This window comes from Littorina saxatilis, linkage group LG1 (assembly GCF_037325665.1).
Source record: "Littorina saxatilis isolate snail1 linkage group LG1, US_GU_Lsax_2.0, whole genome shotgun sequence".
Lineage (NCBI taxonomy): Eukaryota > Metazoa > Mollusca > Gastropoda > Littorinimorpha > Littorinidae > Littorina > Littorina saxatilis.
Genome location: NC_090245.1, coordinates 24,471,993 through 24,489,492, shown reverse-complemented (window position 1 = coordinate 24,489,492; position 17,500 = coordinate 24,471,993). Strand labels below are relative to the sequence as shown.

The following is a 17,500-nucleotide window of genomic DNA, read 5'->3' as shown; positions in this document are numbered from 1 at the left end:
TGTGTGTGTGCGTTTGCGTGTGTCTGTGTGTGTGTGTGTGTGTGTGTGTTTGTGTGTGTGTGTGCGCGCGTTCGTGTAGGTGTATGCGTTTGTGTGTTTTTCGCGCTTGTGTGTGCGCGCTTGTGTGCGTGCGTGCGTGTGCTTGGACTAAAATGTTCAAAGTCCGGTCATTGTATTGTGTTCATCACAAGACGAGATCCTTTAAGAGCAGCTTGCAGGCAATCACACTGGCTAACATCTGCAAGGGTGGTCTCACAAAACGTCTCCTCCGGGGCCAAGGTGAACAGACGAAAACCCAGATTCATTCCAAAAAGAAGCCATACATCACAGAATGCAATTCTGTAGACTATTCTACCCTCGACTCTGACCACACGACCCGCTCTCATTATTAGTGCTGGTCCGCAGACACAATTAGCTCAGTTACTTCAGTATATCTGGAAGTCGAATTTCAGTCAATTTCGTGCTGCTCTCTTCAGTTGGCACTTTTAGCAGCAGAGTGATGCACGAACAATTTGAGAGAGAGAGAGAGAGAGAGAGAGAGAGAGAGAGAGAGAGAGAGAGAGAGAGAGAGAGAGAGAGAGAGAGGGGGGGGGGGGAGAGAAAGAGAGAGAGAGAGAGAGAGAGAGAGAGAGAGAGAGAGAGAGAGAGAGAGAGAGAGAGGGGGCGGGGAGAGAAAGAGAGAGAGAGAGAGAGAGAGAGAGAGAGAGAGAGAGAGAGAGAGAGAGAGAGAGAGAGAGAGAGAAGCATGGCATTCTACATGAAAAATTATTACCATTGATTTCCAATCACTTTCATTATTGTTATAAATTATTATAACATTGTCTCAGCTGTTGCCAGATATGACTGTGATGACAAACCTGTTTGCCCACCGTTTATTTCTCAACATTTGGGATCAACATTTACAAATGTAGTCTAGAGATTTTATCCCAAGCAAGATGTGCTCAAACGTGTTCCTTACGACTCGGTGACCTAGCAACACTGGACACATTTAGTTGAAACCGTGATTTCCTGAACATGAGAGGTCGACACTGCGCTCTAAGCTACTGTTTAAAACCTGAGTGACTTTTTTGGCAACCCCCTATCACTGTCCGTGTGTTCATTGGACCCAGGCCTAATATGAGGGAGTCTACATTGCGCTGTTCAATAGTCTGACCATTTTGGACAAACCTACTCTCACTGGCCAATGCTCGATGGACGCAGGTTCGCCTCAGTATGCGGTATGGTGTGGTTACTTTTTTGATCGTCCTTTCGGCTTAGTATGAGGGAGTCCACACTGCACGATAAGCCACACTGTTCACAAGGCTTAAGGGCAGAATATACCTGCGCAGTTTCAGCGGCACAGACGACGCACTGCATATTATATTGATGCTGCGATAGGAATTATGACGAGTACTTGGCCTGTTTTCCTTTCACGCAACGTGTAGCGGGCTGGGATAATCTGCAGTGCGTCGTCTGTCCTGCTGAAGTTACATAGGTGAGCGCCAGACCTAACCGGCTCGGCGACCAATGCTCTTTTGTCGGACATAGAATCGCCTCACTCAGGGGTGTTGACATTGCTCTTAGCTTTCGTTGACAATTCTCTCACTTGTGAATGTTATTTGAACGCAGAATCGCCTCAGTGTGTGAGAGTCCAAACTGCGCTCTAAGCTAGGCTGTTGAAAGACTGACCTTTTTGGCGACCGCCTGCAGTTGCGCAGGACCGCCGTAACACTGCATCTGACAGGACGCGTACACTGGCGACAGGTTGCTCACTAGTTCCGGCACGTGCAGTTCGAGATAACACATCAGTGTTTCGATTCCTGAAACAAAGAAGCAGCATATCTTAGGAAATTATATTGTTGATGTGGATGGTTGTGTGTGTGTGTGTGTGTGTGTGTGTGTGTGTGTGTGTGTGTGTGTGTGTGTGTGTGTGTGTGTGTGTGTGTGTGTGTGTGTGTACGTGCGTGCGTGTGCTTGCGTTTCTGAGCCTTGTGTTTTGTGCTTGAGATTTAGTTTCAAAAGTTGGTACAAATTTGTCGTTGTTTCGAATTTAACAGCAAAGTAACTGCGTGTGATCTTTTGACTGTTGCTTTGTTTACATATCCACAATAGAATCGTACACATTTCATTTGCAGTGGTTTTGCGGAAAAGTCCGAAACTTCATACTTAGTTTTAGTCTAAGTTTAAGTTTATTATCTGTATCATAATTGTTTTTCTGTCTGTCCACTAAAAAGACTGCTGGGTCGAAGTACAGTAAATGTGACGTTTTGTTTTGTTATAGATGAAACCTTCCAATAACATTATACTTTTGTTTTTTTGTTTATCCTAAAGTTTTAGTCGTTGTCTTGGAAATTAGCACGTTAAAGACCAATTATATTTGTTATTTCCTTCGGCTCACAGAAAAGTTCAGTTATAAAAAAAAAGCTAATCACTTGTACGAGGGGTAGACTCCAGCCTTAAACAAGTATTTTGTTCATATTAGTTCAATAACAATCGTGGCACGAAAAACGAGAAGAACGATAACAAGCAGAAGTTCTAATGAACACGTTCTAACCACGGTATGTATTTCGCTTCGGAGTAAAACAACAACAACAACAACAACAACAACAACAACAACAACAACAACAACAACAACAACAACAACAACAACAACAAAGACAGTCATCCTACTTTTGGTGACAAAATAACACACAAATCTATTTATATGCCTTGGAAACGTAGGCCAGAAACCCCTAGTAATTTCAACGTCATACTATAATGATTGAGCCTGCATGCTCATGACAGCGATGATGCATACTGTGCGCGATGTGCCATCATTTTGACGAGTTTCTGTTCATAATGAGCATGTCAAAATTAGTTGATTCCGTCAAACAGCCCCCTACCTCTGCATACGAAAGAGAGACCGCATTCTTTCATTTGGACACAACCCCTCCCTTTGCTTACGAAAGAGAGAACGAAATCGTCGTCGTCGTCGTCATCAAAATCATCATTCATCATTATCATCATTCATCAATCATCATCAATCATCATCAATCATCATCATCATCATCATCATCATCATCATCATCATCATCATCATCATCATCATCATCATCATCATCATCATCATCATCATCATCATTGTGAAGGAAATCACGAATAACATTAACAGGCAAAGTTGATAGTGATATCCTCCACGCTTTGAGAGCGCTAACCAGAGATAATAGAGTGACGTAGTGAAGTGGGGTGCACGGATTGTAAATTCAGCTCACTGACCGAGAGAGTTGATGTGAATCGCAACGAAGATATCGTTACACTTAACCACTGTCCAGCGACAGGGAGGGGTTGTCACAGGAATCGACCGGGAGAAGAAAGGAAGCCCGAGTAGAGCACTTAACAGGTAAATGGAATAAGCATTTGAATATCGTTAATGTTTATCGCATAAGTCGAATCGACTAACATTGTAACTTTAAACATAGCAGACATATATCTAAGACAAGATGTCCGCTATTTATGTTGTGCAGTGCGTCGTGTAACCGGTCGTAAAGGAAGATAGTGGCCAGATGACAGAATGAAGGATCTGAGAAGCCGCCGGAATATCACGCCTATAGACTCGCATAGCTGAGATTCGACGGGATTTCTAGAAGCTAGTGCACGGTTATTTTTGTCCGTAGAGTTGGACCATAGTGGTCACAGGGCGGTAGAAACTGAGTAGACCGAGGTCACCAGTAGAAGGAAGTAGTAGTTAAAATACATTTCCTAGTGAACAGCAAAAGAAGCTGTGTAATTCTGCGTATGACCAGAATTAAAATATGTCTACAATACCTTAATTACTTAAGAGATAAGGAATATTTAGTAGACAGAGCAGACGGTGTTTTAAGTCTGCCGTAGTAGAAACTATAACTGGTTTTTGTTGACTACACACGAGCCGTGAGTAGATACCTGTAAACTAGATATCGTGTGCCTGTGAGTTCACGGACTGTTTTTGTAGTTTTATAACTAAGTGAAGGGTAGAGAGTTTTGTCATTGCAATTGTGGTCGAGATTGTCATCTCGAGTGTTTTTTGCCTACCAAAACTGTGAGTACTGGATTTTTGAGTACCTAACCTTTATGTTCATGATTGTGTGTATTTGTGTGTAGGATGTCATAGCCGTATAATACAGTGGAGGGAACGTACCTTCGGCGTTGTGTTTGATTCCTGTATGACAGCATATTAGCGCAATTACATTCATTCACATTCAATTTGAGTTAGGACTCATTAATGACTCCTTCAAAAGAAGGTTAGCGTTTACGGCCTTTCGAAAGGCACAAACTTGGGGTTACCATTGTGAATGAATGTAATTGCGCTAATATGCGGTCATACATATAATACAGTGGAGGGAACGTACTTTTGGCGTTGTGTTTGATTCCTGTATGACCGCATATTAGCGCAATTACATTCATTCACAATGGTGACCCCAAGTTTGTGCCTTTCAAAAGGCCGTAAACGCTAACCTTCTTTTGAAGGAGTCATTAATGAGTCCTAACTCAAATTGAATGTGAATGAATGTAATTGCGCTAATATGCTGTCATACAGGAATCAAACACAACGCCAAAGGTACGTTCCCTCCACTGTATTATACGGCTATGACATCATACACACAAATACACACAATCATGAACATAAAGGTTAGGTACTCAAAAATCCAGTACTCACAGTTTTGGTAGGCAAAAAACACTCGAGATGACAATCTCGTACACAATTGCAATGACAAAACTCTCTACCCTTCACTTAGTTATAAAACTACAAAAACAGTCCGTGAACTCACAGGCACACGATATCTAGTTTACAGGTATCTACTCACGGCTCGTGTGTAGTCAACAAAAACCAGTTATAGTTTCTACTACGGCAGACTTAAAACACCGTCTGCTCTGTCTACTAAATATTCCTTATCTCTTTAGTTAAGATATTGTAGACATATTTTAATTCTGGTCATACGCAGAATTACACAGCTTCTTTTGCTGTTCACTAGGAAATGTGTTTTAACTACTACTTCCTTCTACTGGTGACCTCGGTCTACTCAGTTTCTACCGCCCTGTGACCACTATGGTCCAACTCTACGGACAAAAATAACTGTGCACTAGCTTCTAGAAATCCCGTCGAATCTCAGCTATGCGAGTCTATAGGCATGATATTCCGGCGGCTTCTCAGATCCTTCATTCTGTCATCTGGCCACTATCTTCCTTTACGATCGGTTACACGACGCACTGCACAACATAAATAGCGGACATCTTGTCTTAGATATCTGTCTGCTATGTTTAAAGTTACAGTGTTAGTCGATTCGACTTATGCGATAAACATTAACGATATTCAAATGCTTATTCCATTTACCTGTTAAGTGCTCTACTCGGGCTTCCTTTCTCCCGGTCGATTCCTGTGACAACCCCTCCCTGTCGCTGGACAGTGGTTAAGTTTGTTTGTTTGTTTATTTGTTGCTTAACGTCCAGCCGACTACGCAGAGCCATATCAGGACGAGGAAGGGGGGGATGAAGGGGGCCACTTGTCAAGCGATTCCTGTTTACAAATGCACTAACCCATTACTTGTGTCCCAGCAGGCTTTAGTAAAACTAAATTAATACCTACTGGAAGATTACCAGTTTCCAGTATGTTAAAATAGGCTTAACCTATCTACTGCTGGACTTACATCAGAACACTAACAGATTAAACTATACATGAATCGCGAGACAAGCGGCAAGAGAAGAGATTTTTGGAAAAAATACAGGTGAATGAGCAAGAAGGCAGAAAAAAGAAAAGAATTCATGAAGAAAAAGAGAGCATGACAGGAAAGAGGAACCAAAAATCTACCTAACAGCAAACTAGAAAGCTCCTGCGGTTCCAAAAACAGGAGGGGCCTTTAATTTCATAACCGCAGTGCCCCACTGCGGGACAGTGGTTAAGTGTAACGATATCTTCGTTGCGATTCACAACATCAACTCTCTCGGTCAGTGAGCTGAATTTACAATCCGTGCACCCCATTTCACTACGTCACTCTATTATCTCTGGTTAGCGCTCTCAGAGCGTGGAAGATATCACTATCAACTTTGCCTGTTAATGTTATTCGTGATTTCCTTCACAATCATCATCATCATCATCATCATCTCTCGTTAACTTGAAGAAACACGGACGACTAAGTCTGTCTGTCCATCTCTCTCTTAATATCACGAGTCAACCCTGTGGTCGACTGTGCAAGTGTTAAAGATGCATCACGATCAATTGTACTGGTCGCTTCACTAGAACATCCCCGAGACCGGCACTTGTTCTGTGATAATCGCGATAAATGTATGTTTTATTCGTCTTATCATCATCAATATTTTTACGATAGAGCCCCTCCTCTTATCCCCCCCCCCCCCCCCCGTTTAAAGCCCGAAAAATCCGTGAGAAAATTAGTTCTAAAAAGAGAAGGAGTCCAAACATTTGAGGCACATTTATGAACATTATGAAGAGCAAATCTGCGATCGTAAAAAGGAGGAAGTCCGTGGGTCTTTAAACTAGGGCACCGTTACTTCTCCTTCTTAATATCATCGCAATACTGGCTCCTCTCTTCAAAGCAAGAGCTCCCATAACGTACACCTTAGTCACTACAAAGACGCAATTATTCCCTCATTATTTCTATCCCTGAAGGTTCATCTAAAGAGACAAAAATAGCAAACAGATCTAATTTAATGTTTCCTCTGCTTTGATGAACTCGACTTTAACTTCTTATTTTTTCCATGTTAATGTTCAGTTTTTTTCCAATCAAACAGCAGGACAAGAATCCTTAATGTGTGCCATGATGACCGAAGCGTGATGTGATTGTTCATTCTAGGAGAGAGAGAGAGAGAGAGAGAGAGAGAGAGAGAGAGAGAGAGAGAGAGAGAGAGAGAGAGAGAGAGACCCACACACACCCACACACAGACAGAGACAGAAAGAGGTGACAGGGGAAGGGGGCGTCGAAGAAGAGAAGTTGGGACCGTGGCGAACACTGAGTTCAAAATATACCCTGTCTCATCTGGTAGACACAGGGGCCTCCTCAGCAGCGGTAAGCGGGTGCTGTCTGGGCCAATTGGGCACCTGAGGTACGGTCTGGCATCGTTTGTTCCGCCGCACTGTGGAGGATTACACGACTAAGTCCCCGCAGTTAGCTTGCGCGACCACCGTAAATTGATTGTGTAGCGTGCTCTTAATCCATTGATCGCTTCGTACCGGGTTGTCTCCCTTCCTGTTTTCAGGAAACCGCTCTCGGTCGCCTGATTGTCTCGAACTGCAATTCAGACAAAATCTGGTCTACATTTGTTTTCCTCGGGTCTATTTGCATGTACCGTATTTTTCCAAAGCCACTGTACTCAGTTGTAATTTCCAGAATTGCCGACGCGTTTTTTGGAAGCTTCCCTTTGTCATAAAGGGGAGGCCAAGCTACGCACACATACACACAAACCAAACCAAACCAAACCAAACCAAACCCAACACACACACACACACACACACACACACACACACACACACACACACACACACACACACACACACACACACACACACAAAACAGACATGCATGTAAAAAAAACGGAAACTTATGCAAGTTATACGGATGTTACAAACTCTACAGGACTCGGCTGATAGGTTGGGCATAATCGTCCACAATCTGACAATACAAAAGACCAATTTTGTTGAACATTTATTCGCAACACGTAGTATACCAAAGGAATGCTTTTTGTTGCTGCTTTCGTTTTCCGAAGAACGTATAGATCCAAGAATGGCCTATTTCAGACAAGTATTCCCTCTTACGAAGACCATCGCCATCAGTGATCGCGCTAGGTTGTTTGCAAATCAGAATAAACCTAAAAGGCAAGAAGGATACATACACACAGACACCAAACGATCACCTTGTTACGGTTCAAATTAAGGTTTGGTAAAAATGCAATAGCTTTACTTTGACTGATACACCGAATTGCACCGTGCTATGTTAAAGTAGTGGTCGTGGGCATTGTTTAAAAGGGTTCCGTGATTGCCACTTTAGTTTACAGATCCTTCTTAGCCGCGCAGGCGAAAAAACGTGTGGAGCAGCATTCACATTTACTGCATTACTGAGTGTCAATCGCAGATCGTCCGCTTCGAATAGGCCTAATGCATATTTGAATAGAGAACCACAAAGGAAAGCCCACAACAACAACAACAACAAGGAGAAGAAACAAGTCGCGTAAGGCGAAATTACTATATTTAGTCAAGCTGTGGAACTCACAAAATGAAACTGAACGTAGTCCGCCGCTAGTGCAAAAGGCAGTGAAAGTGACGAGCCTGTTTGGCGTGGTAGCGGTTGCGCTGTGCTTCATAGCACGCTTTACTGTACCTCTTTTCGTTTTAACTTTGTGAGCGTGTTTTTTATCCAAACATATCATATCTATATGTTTTGGGAATCAGGAACCGACAAGGAATAAGATGAAAGTGTTTTTAAATTGATTTAAAAAAAAAAATTTGATCATAATTTTTATATTTTTAATTTTCAGAGCTTGTTTTTAATCTAAATATAACATATTTATATTTTTTTGGAATCAGGGAATGATGAAGAATAAGATGAACGTAAATTTGGATCGTTTTATAATATTTTTTTTTTTTACAATTTTCCGATTTTTAATGACCAAAGTCATTAATTAATTTTTAAGCCACCAAGCTGAAATGCAATACCGAAGTCCGGCCTTCGTCGAAGATTGCTGGGCCAAAATTTCAATCAATTTGATTGAAAAATGAGGGTGTGACAATGCCGCCTCAACTTTTACAAAAAGCCGGATATGACGTCATCAAAGGTATTTATCGCAAAAAAGAAAAAAACGTCCGGGGATATCATTCCCAGGAACTCTCATGTCAAATTTCATAAAGATCGGTCCAGTAGTTTGGTCTGAATCGCTCTACACGCACGCACGCACACACACACATACACACACACACACACACACACACACACACACACACACACACACATACACCACGACCCTCGTCTCGATTCCCCCCTCTATGTTAAAACATTTAGTCAAAACTTGACTAAAATGTTAAATGTAAAAACAAGTCGCGTAAGGCGAAATTACTACATTTAGTTAAGCTGTTGAACTCACGGAATGAAACTGAACGCACTGTATGTTTTCACCAAGACAGTACAGCTTCGTCAATCCCCGCGAGAAGGAAATCGCTCACCTCCCACGTGCAAAACGTAGTGATATTGACACGCCAGAATAGCGCGGTAGCGTATTGTGCTAAGCAGGAAAGCGCGCTTTTCTGTATTCTTGTTAACTTTCGGAGCTTGTTTTGAATACAACCTATCATATCTATATGTTTTTGGATTCAGGAAATGATAAAGAATAAGATGAAATCATTTTAAGATCGATTTCTTAAATTTTAATCGTAAGACTAATTAATCTATTTTCGTTAATTGTGATCACATTTTAAGAGTAAACATGACATATGTATATATTTTTAGATTCAGAATGTGATGAAGAATACGATGCAATCAATTTTAAATCTGTTTGCGAAAAATCGATTTTAATGACAACTTTAATGAGCAAACTCATTAATTAATTTTGAAGCCTCCAAGCTGAAATGCAATACCAAAGACCGGGCTTCGTCGAAGATTACTTGACCAAAATTTCAACCACTTTGGTTGAAAGATGAGAGAGTGACAGTGCCGCCTCAACTTTCACGAAAAGCCGGATATGACGTCATCAAAGACATTTATCAAAAAAATGAAAAAAAAGTCTAAAGATACCATACTCAGGATCTCTCATGTGAAGTTTCATGAAGATCGGTCAAGTAGTTTTCTCTGAATCGCTCTACACACACACACACAGACACACATACACCACGACCCTCGTCTCGATTCCCCCCTCTACGTTAAAACATTTAGTCAAAACTTGACTAAATGTAACAAGTCGCGTAAGCCGAAATTACTACATTTAGTCAAGCTGTGGAACTCACAGAATGAAACTGAACGCACTGCATTTTTTCACAATGACCGTAGTCCGCCGCTCGTGCAAAACGCAGTGAAATTGACGAGCCTGTTCAGCGCGGTAGTGGTTTGGCTGTGCTGCATTTTGGAAATTTAATTTTGATCATAATTTTTATTTCTTTAATTTTCAGAGCTTGTTTTTAATCCGAATATAACATATTTATATGTTTTTGGAATCAGAAAATGATGAAGAATAAGATGAACGTAAATTTGGATCGTTTTATATAAAAAAGTTCAGATTTTTATTGACCAAAGTCATTAATTATTTTTAAGCCACCAAGCTGAAATGCAATACCAAAATCCGGCCTTCGTCGAAGATTGCTTAACAAAAATTTCAATCAATTTGATTGAAAAATGAGGGTGTGACAGTGCCGCCTCAACTTTTACAAAAAGCCGGATATGACGTCATCAAAGACATTTATTAAAAAAACGAAAAAAACGTCTGGGGATATCATACCCAGGAACTCTCATGTAAAATTTCATAAAGATCGGTCCAGTAGTTTACTCTGAATCGCTCTACACACACACACACACACACACACACACACACACACACACACACACACACACACACACCACGACCCTCGTCTCGCTTCCCCCTCTATGTTAAAACATTTAGTCAAAACTTGACTAAATGTAAAAAGGAAAAGTACCAGTAATTATTCATGAGGGGGTCCCGCGCCACACTAACCCTGGAAACAGCTGGTCCCGCAATATAGTAATAGTTCGTTATCTTGCGTAACGACAGTAATGTTTTCATGCTGTTTTACGATCTAAAGAGAACTGGTCGCTAGTGCTATATAGCACAAAAGGACGCCAGACGACTTCAACGCTGAATGAACATAGTGTCACAGATGGTGTCGAAGGAAGCGATGGGGGGAAAACAAATCCCCCGCCCATCCAAACGCTTCGTCGTTTCCAAACGGAATGGACAAGAACGTACATTTGGGTGATTTTCTAAGACGATAAAATGTTCCGCCGAATCTGTACCGACGCGAACTTACGGTGTAAAGCTATTCAATATGGTCAATATTTTTGTGAAGTGCTCAGAGAACTTCCAAAAGACAGCATTAGATCGACATGAGCGCTCCATGGATCATCTGTCTGTGTGGAAGCTGACCCCCGATCGCAATAATTTGGACCTCCTGGCCTTGGGACCCTCCAAAGTTTAATTGAGTTCAATGAACCCCCATAAGTTGGGGGTCCCGGGACCCCCTAGGTGGAGTGTCTGTGGGGAGCCCAGGGCTGAGGTGCACGAAGCAAAACTGGGTGCAACCCAACTGGGTGGGAACAAGCCGCAGGGTCTGATTGGTTCAAATCACAACAAATATCGATTACATTGAAACCAACCTCGCGCCTGCGTATCACTCCTTTAGGGAGCACCCAGTTTCGCTTCGTGCAACTCGGCCCTAGACCATACTTTACCAACCAGCCATCAAACTAAAGGAGCATAATGAAAAACAGTGTTTAATTTTAATATCCATATTAAAAGTTCAAGAGTAAAATCTCAAAACCTCGTTGAATGTGCACATTACGTTACAAACACTCTCCAAATTACCTTTCAAATGCATTACCTAACATCGTGTCACCTATTTGGGGACAACTGCACAAAGGCACTGGATTTCAATTGCTTGCAGGAAACGGGGCAAATAGGTAATGGCAACACACAGACAAAAAAGAAGAAAAAGGGTTTTCAAATTACTGTAAAAGCATTTTCCCACAATGTAAAGATGTTCGATTTCTTGCAACAAGACTTTTTTCTTCCAAATAGTGAGGCAAAATGATGCAAGTCCGTTTGCTTTGATCGGCCATTTGTTTGGTTTCATTTATTGGCCTGATTTCGAAGAAAAAGTGGCAAAACTAAAGTCCACAAAATTCCCAAAAAAACGAAAACCAACAATCAGGTTATTACGAAACTCGGTTATGATTTCACGCGGGGTTATTGTGATAGAACGCTGTTGCCACTACATTTATGATGATTTTATCTTGTATGGTTTCGACAATCGTGGATAACATTCCACGTACATTTTGTTAGTAACATGTTATGATATACTGATACTTTCTATCCATTTGTCCACAAAAAAAAATGCATTATTCATCATAAGGCCAAAAATGTAAAAGACGATCACGTTCAAAATCACAGTGTTTTCCGCAATATCGTATTTGACCAGCCCCAGATTAAAAAAAATAAAAAAAAAATAAAAAAACGTTCATAAGGAAACTACTTTTTCTTTCTACAGATTTATACATATTGCTTAGAGGAACATGTGCACGAACTTTGTAAGAGGAATTCCAATACACTAGTATAGTATCTCCTTAAGTTGATCGCCACAACTCCCCTTGTTCAACAATTATGAACAGCTATAAGTGCAATATAAGGTGGGACAGACGGATGGACAGACGGTAACTTTAAGTAACATTTACTCGTAAGAAGCACAAACAGACACAAACAACAACGAATGCTACCCTCTTTCTTTCTTGTAAACAAAGGAATCCTGTACATTAAATGTTTGCAAGTAAATATATTGTATAATCTGCACTTCTGCCACTCAATTGCTCTCGAAAATCATAAGATGCATGTGAAGCTAATAACAATTGTTTTTCTTTTCTTTTTTGTGTGTTGCTTGTCATTCTGATTCTACTGAAGACGGAAACCAAAGCTAAAACTGTACAACTTTTGGACATAGTTAGTTGACGCGCCCCAACTCAGTTTTTAAGACGAAGAAAAACAAATCTTGATATGGGGTTTCTGAAATAACCAGCGAATTAATGATGAACAATATTTGACGTCTGAAAACTAAAAACATAATTACGTCTCGCACATCATTTTGCCATAATTATCAAAGAAGAAAAAAACAAACTGCTTTGGCTATTTCTATTGATTTTTATCTGACGATAAACAAAACAAGAAATAAACAGGAAACAGACATCAACACACTAATCAGTAATGTAATAGGCCAAAGAAAACCGAACAAGGGATAGATGATCGCAACTGATGATCAGTTAATGTTGCACACACACACACACACACACACACACACACACACACACACACACACACACATAGGTGGTTTTACAGTCATTTGGGGTCGGCTGTGTATCAAAATGCCATCTTGCTCAAAACACAGGCATTTGGGGTCTCTTTTGTTTTAAGTGTTAGAAAGTTTCTTAAAACTTCAATGAGCGTTAAATGCCATTTTAAAGTGTGAAAACTCATTTCAGGAGGTTATTACATAAAATGCAACCTCCAGCGTGATTTTTAGAAAAACAGACATTTGGGGACGATGTTTGCTGTACAGCAGTGAAATGGGGACGTATGTGTACACAAAGTGCAGAGCTAGAATTACGTTATCGGTGCTATGAATGTTTTAGGTGTTAGAAAGTTTGTTAAAACTTCAATGAGCGTTAAATGCCATTCTAAAGTGTGAAAACTCATTTCAGGAGGTTATTACATAAAATGCAACCTCCAGCGTGATTTTTTAGAAACAAACAGGTATTTGGGGACGATGTTTGCTGTACAGCAGTGAAATGGGGACGTCCAAAAGTGCAGAGCTCCCGCAGAGCTATATGAATGGTTTCATCACATACATGGCGCTAGGCGACATATGTTGTGAAAAATTTTACAAATCACGTTTTTGCGCCCGATATTTTCTTGTCATCTCCAAAGTCAAGGGACAAACACGAAATTCCTTGACTTTTGGGGTAGCGCGACTCTGTTAATTTTAAGAATTAAAAAAAAAAAAATTCATTACTAGGATGTCCCATCGTTGGGAAATTCCGGTCGCTTCCTCCGAGTGGAAAGCTAGCAGTGACAGAGTCGCACTACCCCAAGTCAAGGGATCTATTAGTCCTGTTTCGCCGTTATCCCAATTCGCCCCCATCCCATTTTGGCGACATTTCTCAGGCCAAGTGTCATTTTACCACCATATCATGTACCATTAGCTCCACATCCCATTTTGGCGCAATCCCGTTTCGCCGTTAGCCCATTTCGCCCCCATCCCATTTTTGCGACATTTTACAGGCCAAGTGTCATTTTACCACCATGTCATGTACCATTAGCTCCACGTCCCATTTTGACGCAATCCCGTTTGGCCGTTATCCCATTTTGCGCACATCCCATTTTTGCGACATTTCATAGGTTATGTGTCATTTTACATGCCATTCTAAAGTGTCAAAACTCATTTCAGGAGGTTATTACATAAAATGCAACCTCCAGCGTGATTTTTTAGAAACAAACAGGTATTTGGGGACGATGTTTGCTGTACAGCAGTGAAATGGGGACGTCCAAAAGTGCAGAGCTCCCGCAGAGCTATATGAATGGTTTCATCACATACATGGCGCTAGGCGACATATGTTGTGAAAAATTTTACAAATCACGTTTTTGCGCCCGATATTTTCTTGTCATCTCCAAAGTCAAGGGACAAACACGAAATTCCTTGACTTTTGGGGTAGCGCGACTCTGTTAATTTTAAGAATTAAAAAAAATAAAAAAATTCATTACTAGGATGCCCCATCGTTGGGAAATTCCGGTCGCTTCCTCCGAGTGGAAAGCTAGCAGTGACAGAGTCGCACTACCCCAAGTCAAGGGATCTATTAGTCCTGTTTCGCCGTTATCCCAATTCGCCCCCATACCATTTTGGCGACATTTCTCAGGCCAAGTGTCATTTTACCACCATATCATGTACCATTAGCTCCACATCCCATTTTGGCGCAATTCCGTTTCGCCGTTAACCCATTTCGCCCCCATCCCATTTTTGCGACATTTTACAGGCCAAGTGTCATTTTACCACCATGTCATGTACCATTAGCTCCACGTCCCATTTTGGCGCAATCCCGTTTGGCCGTTAGCCCATTTCGCCCCCATCCCATTTTTGCGACATTTTACAGGCCAAGTGTCATTTTACCACCATGTCATGTACCATTAGCTCCACGTCCCATTTTGGCGCAATCCCGTTTGGCCGTTATCCCATTTTGCCCCCATCCCATTTTTGCGACATTTCATAGGCCATGTGTCATTTTACATGCCATTCTAAAGTGTCAAAACTCATTTCAGGAGGTTATTACATAAAATGCAACCTCCAGCGTGATTTTTTAGAAACAAACAGGTATTTGGGGACGATGTTTGCTGTACAGCAGTGAAATGGGGACGTCCAAAAGTGCAGAGCTCCCGCAGAGCTATATGAATGGTTTCATCACATACATGGCGCTAGGCGACATATGTTGTGAAAAATTTTACAAATCACGTTTTTGCGCCCGATATTTTCTTGTCATCTCCAAAGTCAAGGGACAAACACGAAATTCCTCGACTTTTGGGGTAGCGCGACTCTGTTAATTTTAGGAATTAAAAAAAAAAAATTAATTACTAGGATGTCCCATCGTTGGGAAATTCCGGTCGCTTCCTCCGAGTGGAAAGCTAGCAGTGACAGAGTCGCACTACCCCAAGGCAAGGGATCTATTAGTCCTGTTTTTGGCGACATTTCTCAGGCCAAGTGTCATTTTACCACCATGTCATGTACCATTAGCTCCACTTCCCATTTTGGCGCAATCCCGTTTCGCCGTTATCCCATTTTGCCCCCATCCCATTTTTGCGACATTTCATAGGCCATGTGTCATTTTACCACCGTGTCAAACCACTAGCGCCACATTCCATTTTGTCGCCATGCCGTTTTGCCGTCATCCCATTTTGCCGCCATCTCTATTTCGCGACATTTTGGATTGTGGCAAAAATGGAATTTGGCGTAAACGGAATGTCTTCCTAGTTGAATAACGCAGTATAGTAGTATAGTGAGGCTTGGCAAGAAGAATAAATAAAAAATGTGATGGCGGCCAAATGGGATGGTGTCAAAATGGGATGACGTGCTACTGTTATGACACGGTAGTAAAATGACGCTTGGCTTGTGAAATGTCGCGACAATGGGATGGGGGATAAATGGAATACGGTGAAACGGCATGGCGGCCAAATGGGATATGGTGTCAAAATGGGATGTCGCGCTATTGTTATGACATGTTAGTAAAATGCCCTGTCACGTAGTCTCAATCCAAATTGGAAATCCATAGCATCATCATTATAATCATCCTCATCTCATTAATCATCCAAAATTATAAATTTTATAAAATGACGCTTGGCTTGTGAAATGTCGCGAAAATGGGATGGGGAAAAAAATGGGACGGCGGCAAAATGGGATTGCACCAAAATGGGATGTGGATCAGCCACTAGATTTCCAATTTTAAAGTCTTAGGTATGACCCGGTGTGACGTTTTCATCTTTCGCCGTGTTGATATTTCGATTTTCGGCCTCGTTGATCTAGTATAAACTCTACACTGAACAAAAAAAACACCCTTCGATAGTACTGATGAGCGACCTTGTGTACCTTACATTCATGGGGCCAAATTTGTCCAACCAATTATTTTATTTAACTTAGAAATTTGATTCATCCTAAAATGTTTCCCTTCTTACTCAAGGGACGTAACCACTCGGTACACGTTTTCGAAGAATTCGATTTTGGGAGTGAAATCTACATGATTTAATTTCACAACCAATTTTTTTCACATGCAAGAAACTGACATGCTTTTCGTCCATAAATAATTTCTCTTCTTAATTTTACCAGGAAACAACATTTCGGTCTCGAGTAAATATCGAGGGGGAAATATGTACACAGGCGAAAGATGAAATCGTGACACCGGCCGAGGTTCAAACCCACGACCTCCCGATCACGGGGCGGACGCCTTACCACTAAGCTAATCGTGCCGGTTTACCCTTGAGTGACAGACGGACAGACAAAAGAATATACAGACAGACCGTAATTAACACAAACACACACACTCAGCAGAGCAAAGCGGTATAACACACAAACTCAGCAGAGCAAGGCAGTATTACACACACAGACTCTGCAGAGCAACTAAGTCGGTGACACACAGACACAGTTATTTGGGGACGATGTTTGCTGTACAGCAGTGAAATGGGGACGTCCAAAAACCGATAGCTCTGCGCTGTGCTATGAATGGTTTCATCAGTTACATATGGCGCTAGGCGACATAAGAGTATTTCCAATCCAGTCAGTAGCTAGCATTCACGACCCTGACAACGGATGGTTTGAGTCTGATTTATGAGAATGAGAATGAGGGAGAGAGAGTTGTATTAAATTGAATTGAATTAAATTGAATTGAATTTATCTTTCTCTTAACACTGTAACAGAACAAGAAATGCTAAAATGGTTTTTTTTCCATCCCGCCCTCGCCCATTAAGTTGAAATAGAAGTTAACCACATTATGTTTGAAAATGTTCCAGTGCTTTATGTACAATAATGTTTCAATACAATCATAGTGTATTAACATTTTACCAGTATCAGCTGCAAAATAGAAGTAGTGCTTTACAAGTTTCGAAAGAGAAACAGCATGTAATGATACGTAAATGGTGTACAGCAGTGAATTGGGGACTGTTTCCCAAACAGCAGTCAGATGGGGTCTGGTTGTTGTCTTACCCAGTCACATTATTCTGACACCGGACCAACCAGTCCTAGCACTAACCC

General features: G+C 41.3%; 1 protein-coding gene across 1 annotated transcript in view; it reads right to left on the bottom strand.

Annotated features, from left to right (window-relative positions):
* LOC138965476 (ATP-dependent DNA helicase Q4-like) overlaps nucleotides 1-17,500 on the bottom strand; it is a 430,431-nt gene that overhangs the window by 128,222 nt on the left and 284,709 nt on the right. Inside the window, exon 18 of the mRNA XM_070337643.1 lies at nucleotides 1,669-1,799. Within this exon, the coding sequence (XP_070193744.1) occupies nucleotides 1,669-1,799 (131 nt within the window). The remainder of the gene's footprint in view (nucleotides 1-1,668; nucleotides 1,800-17,500) is intronic.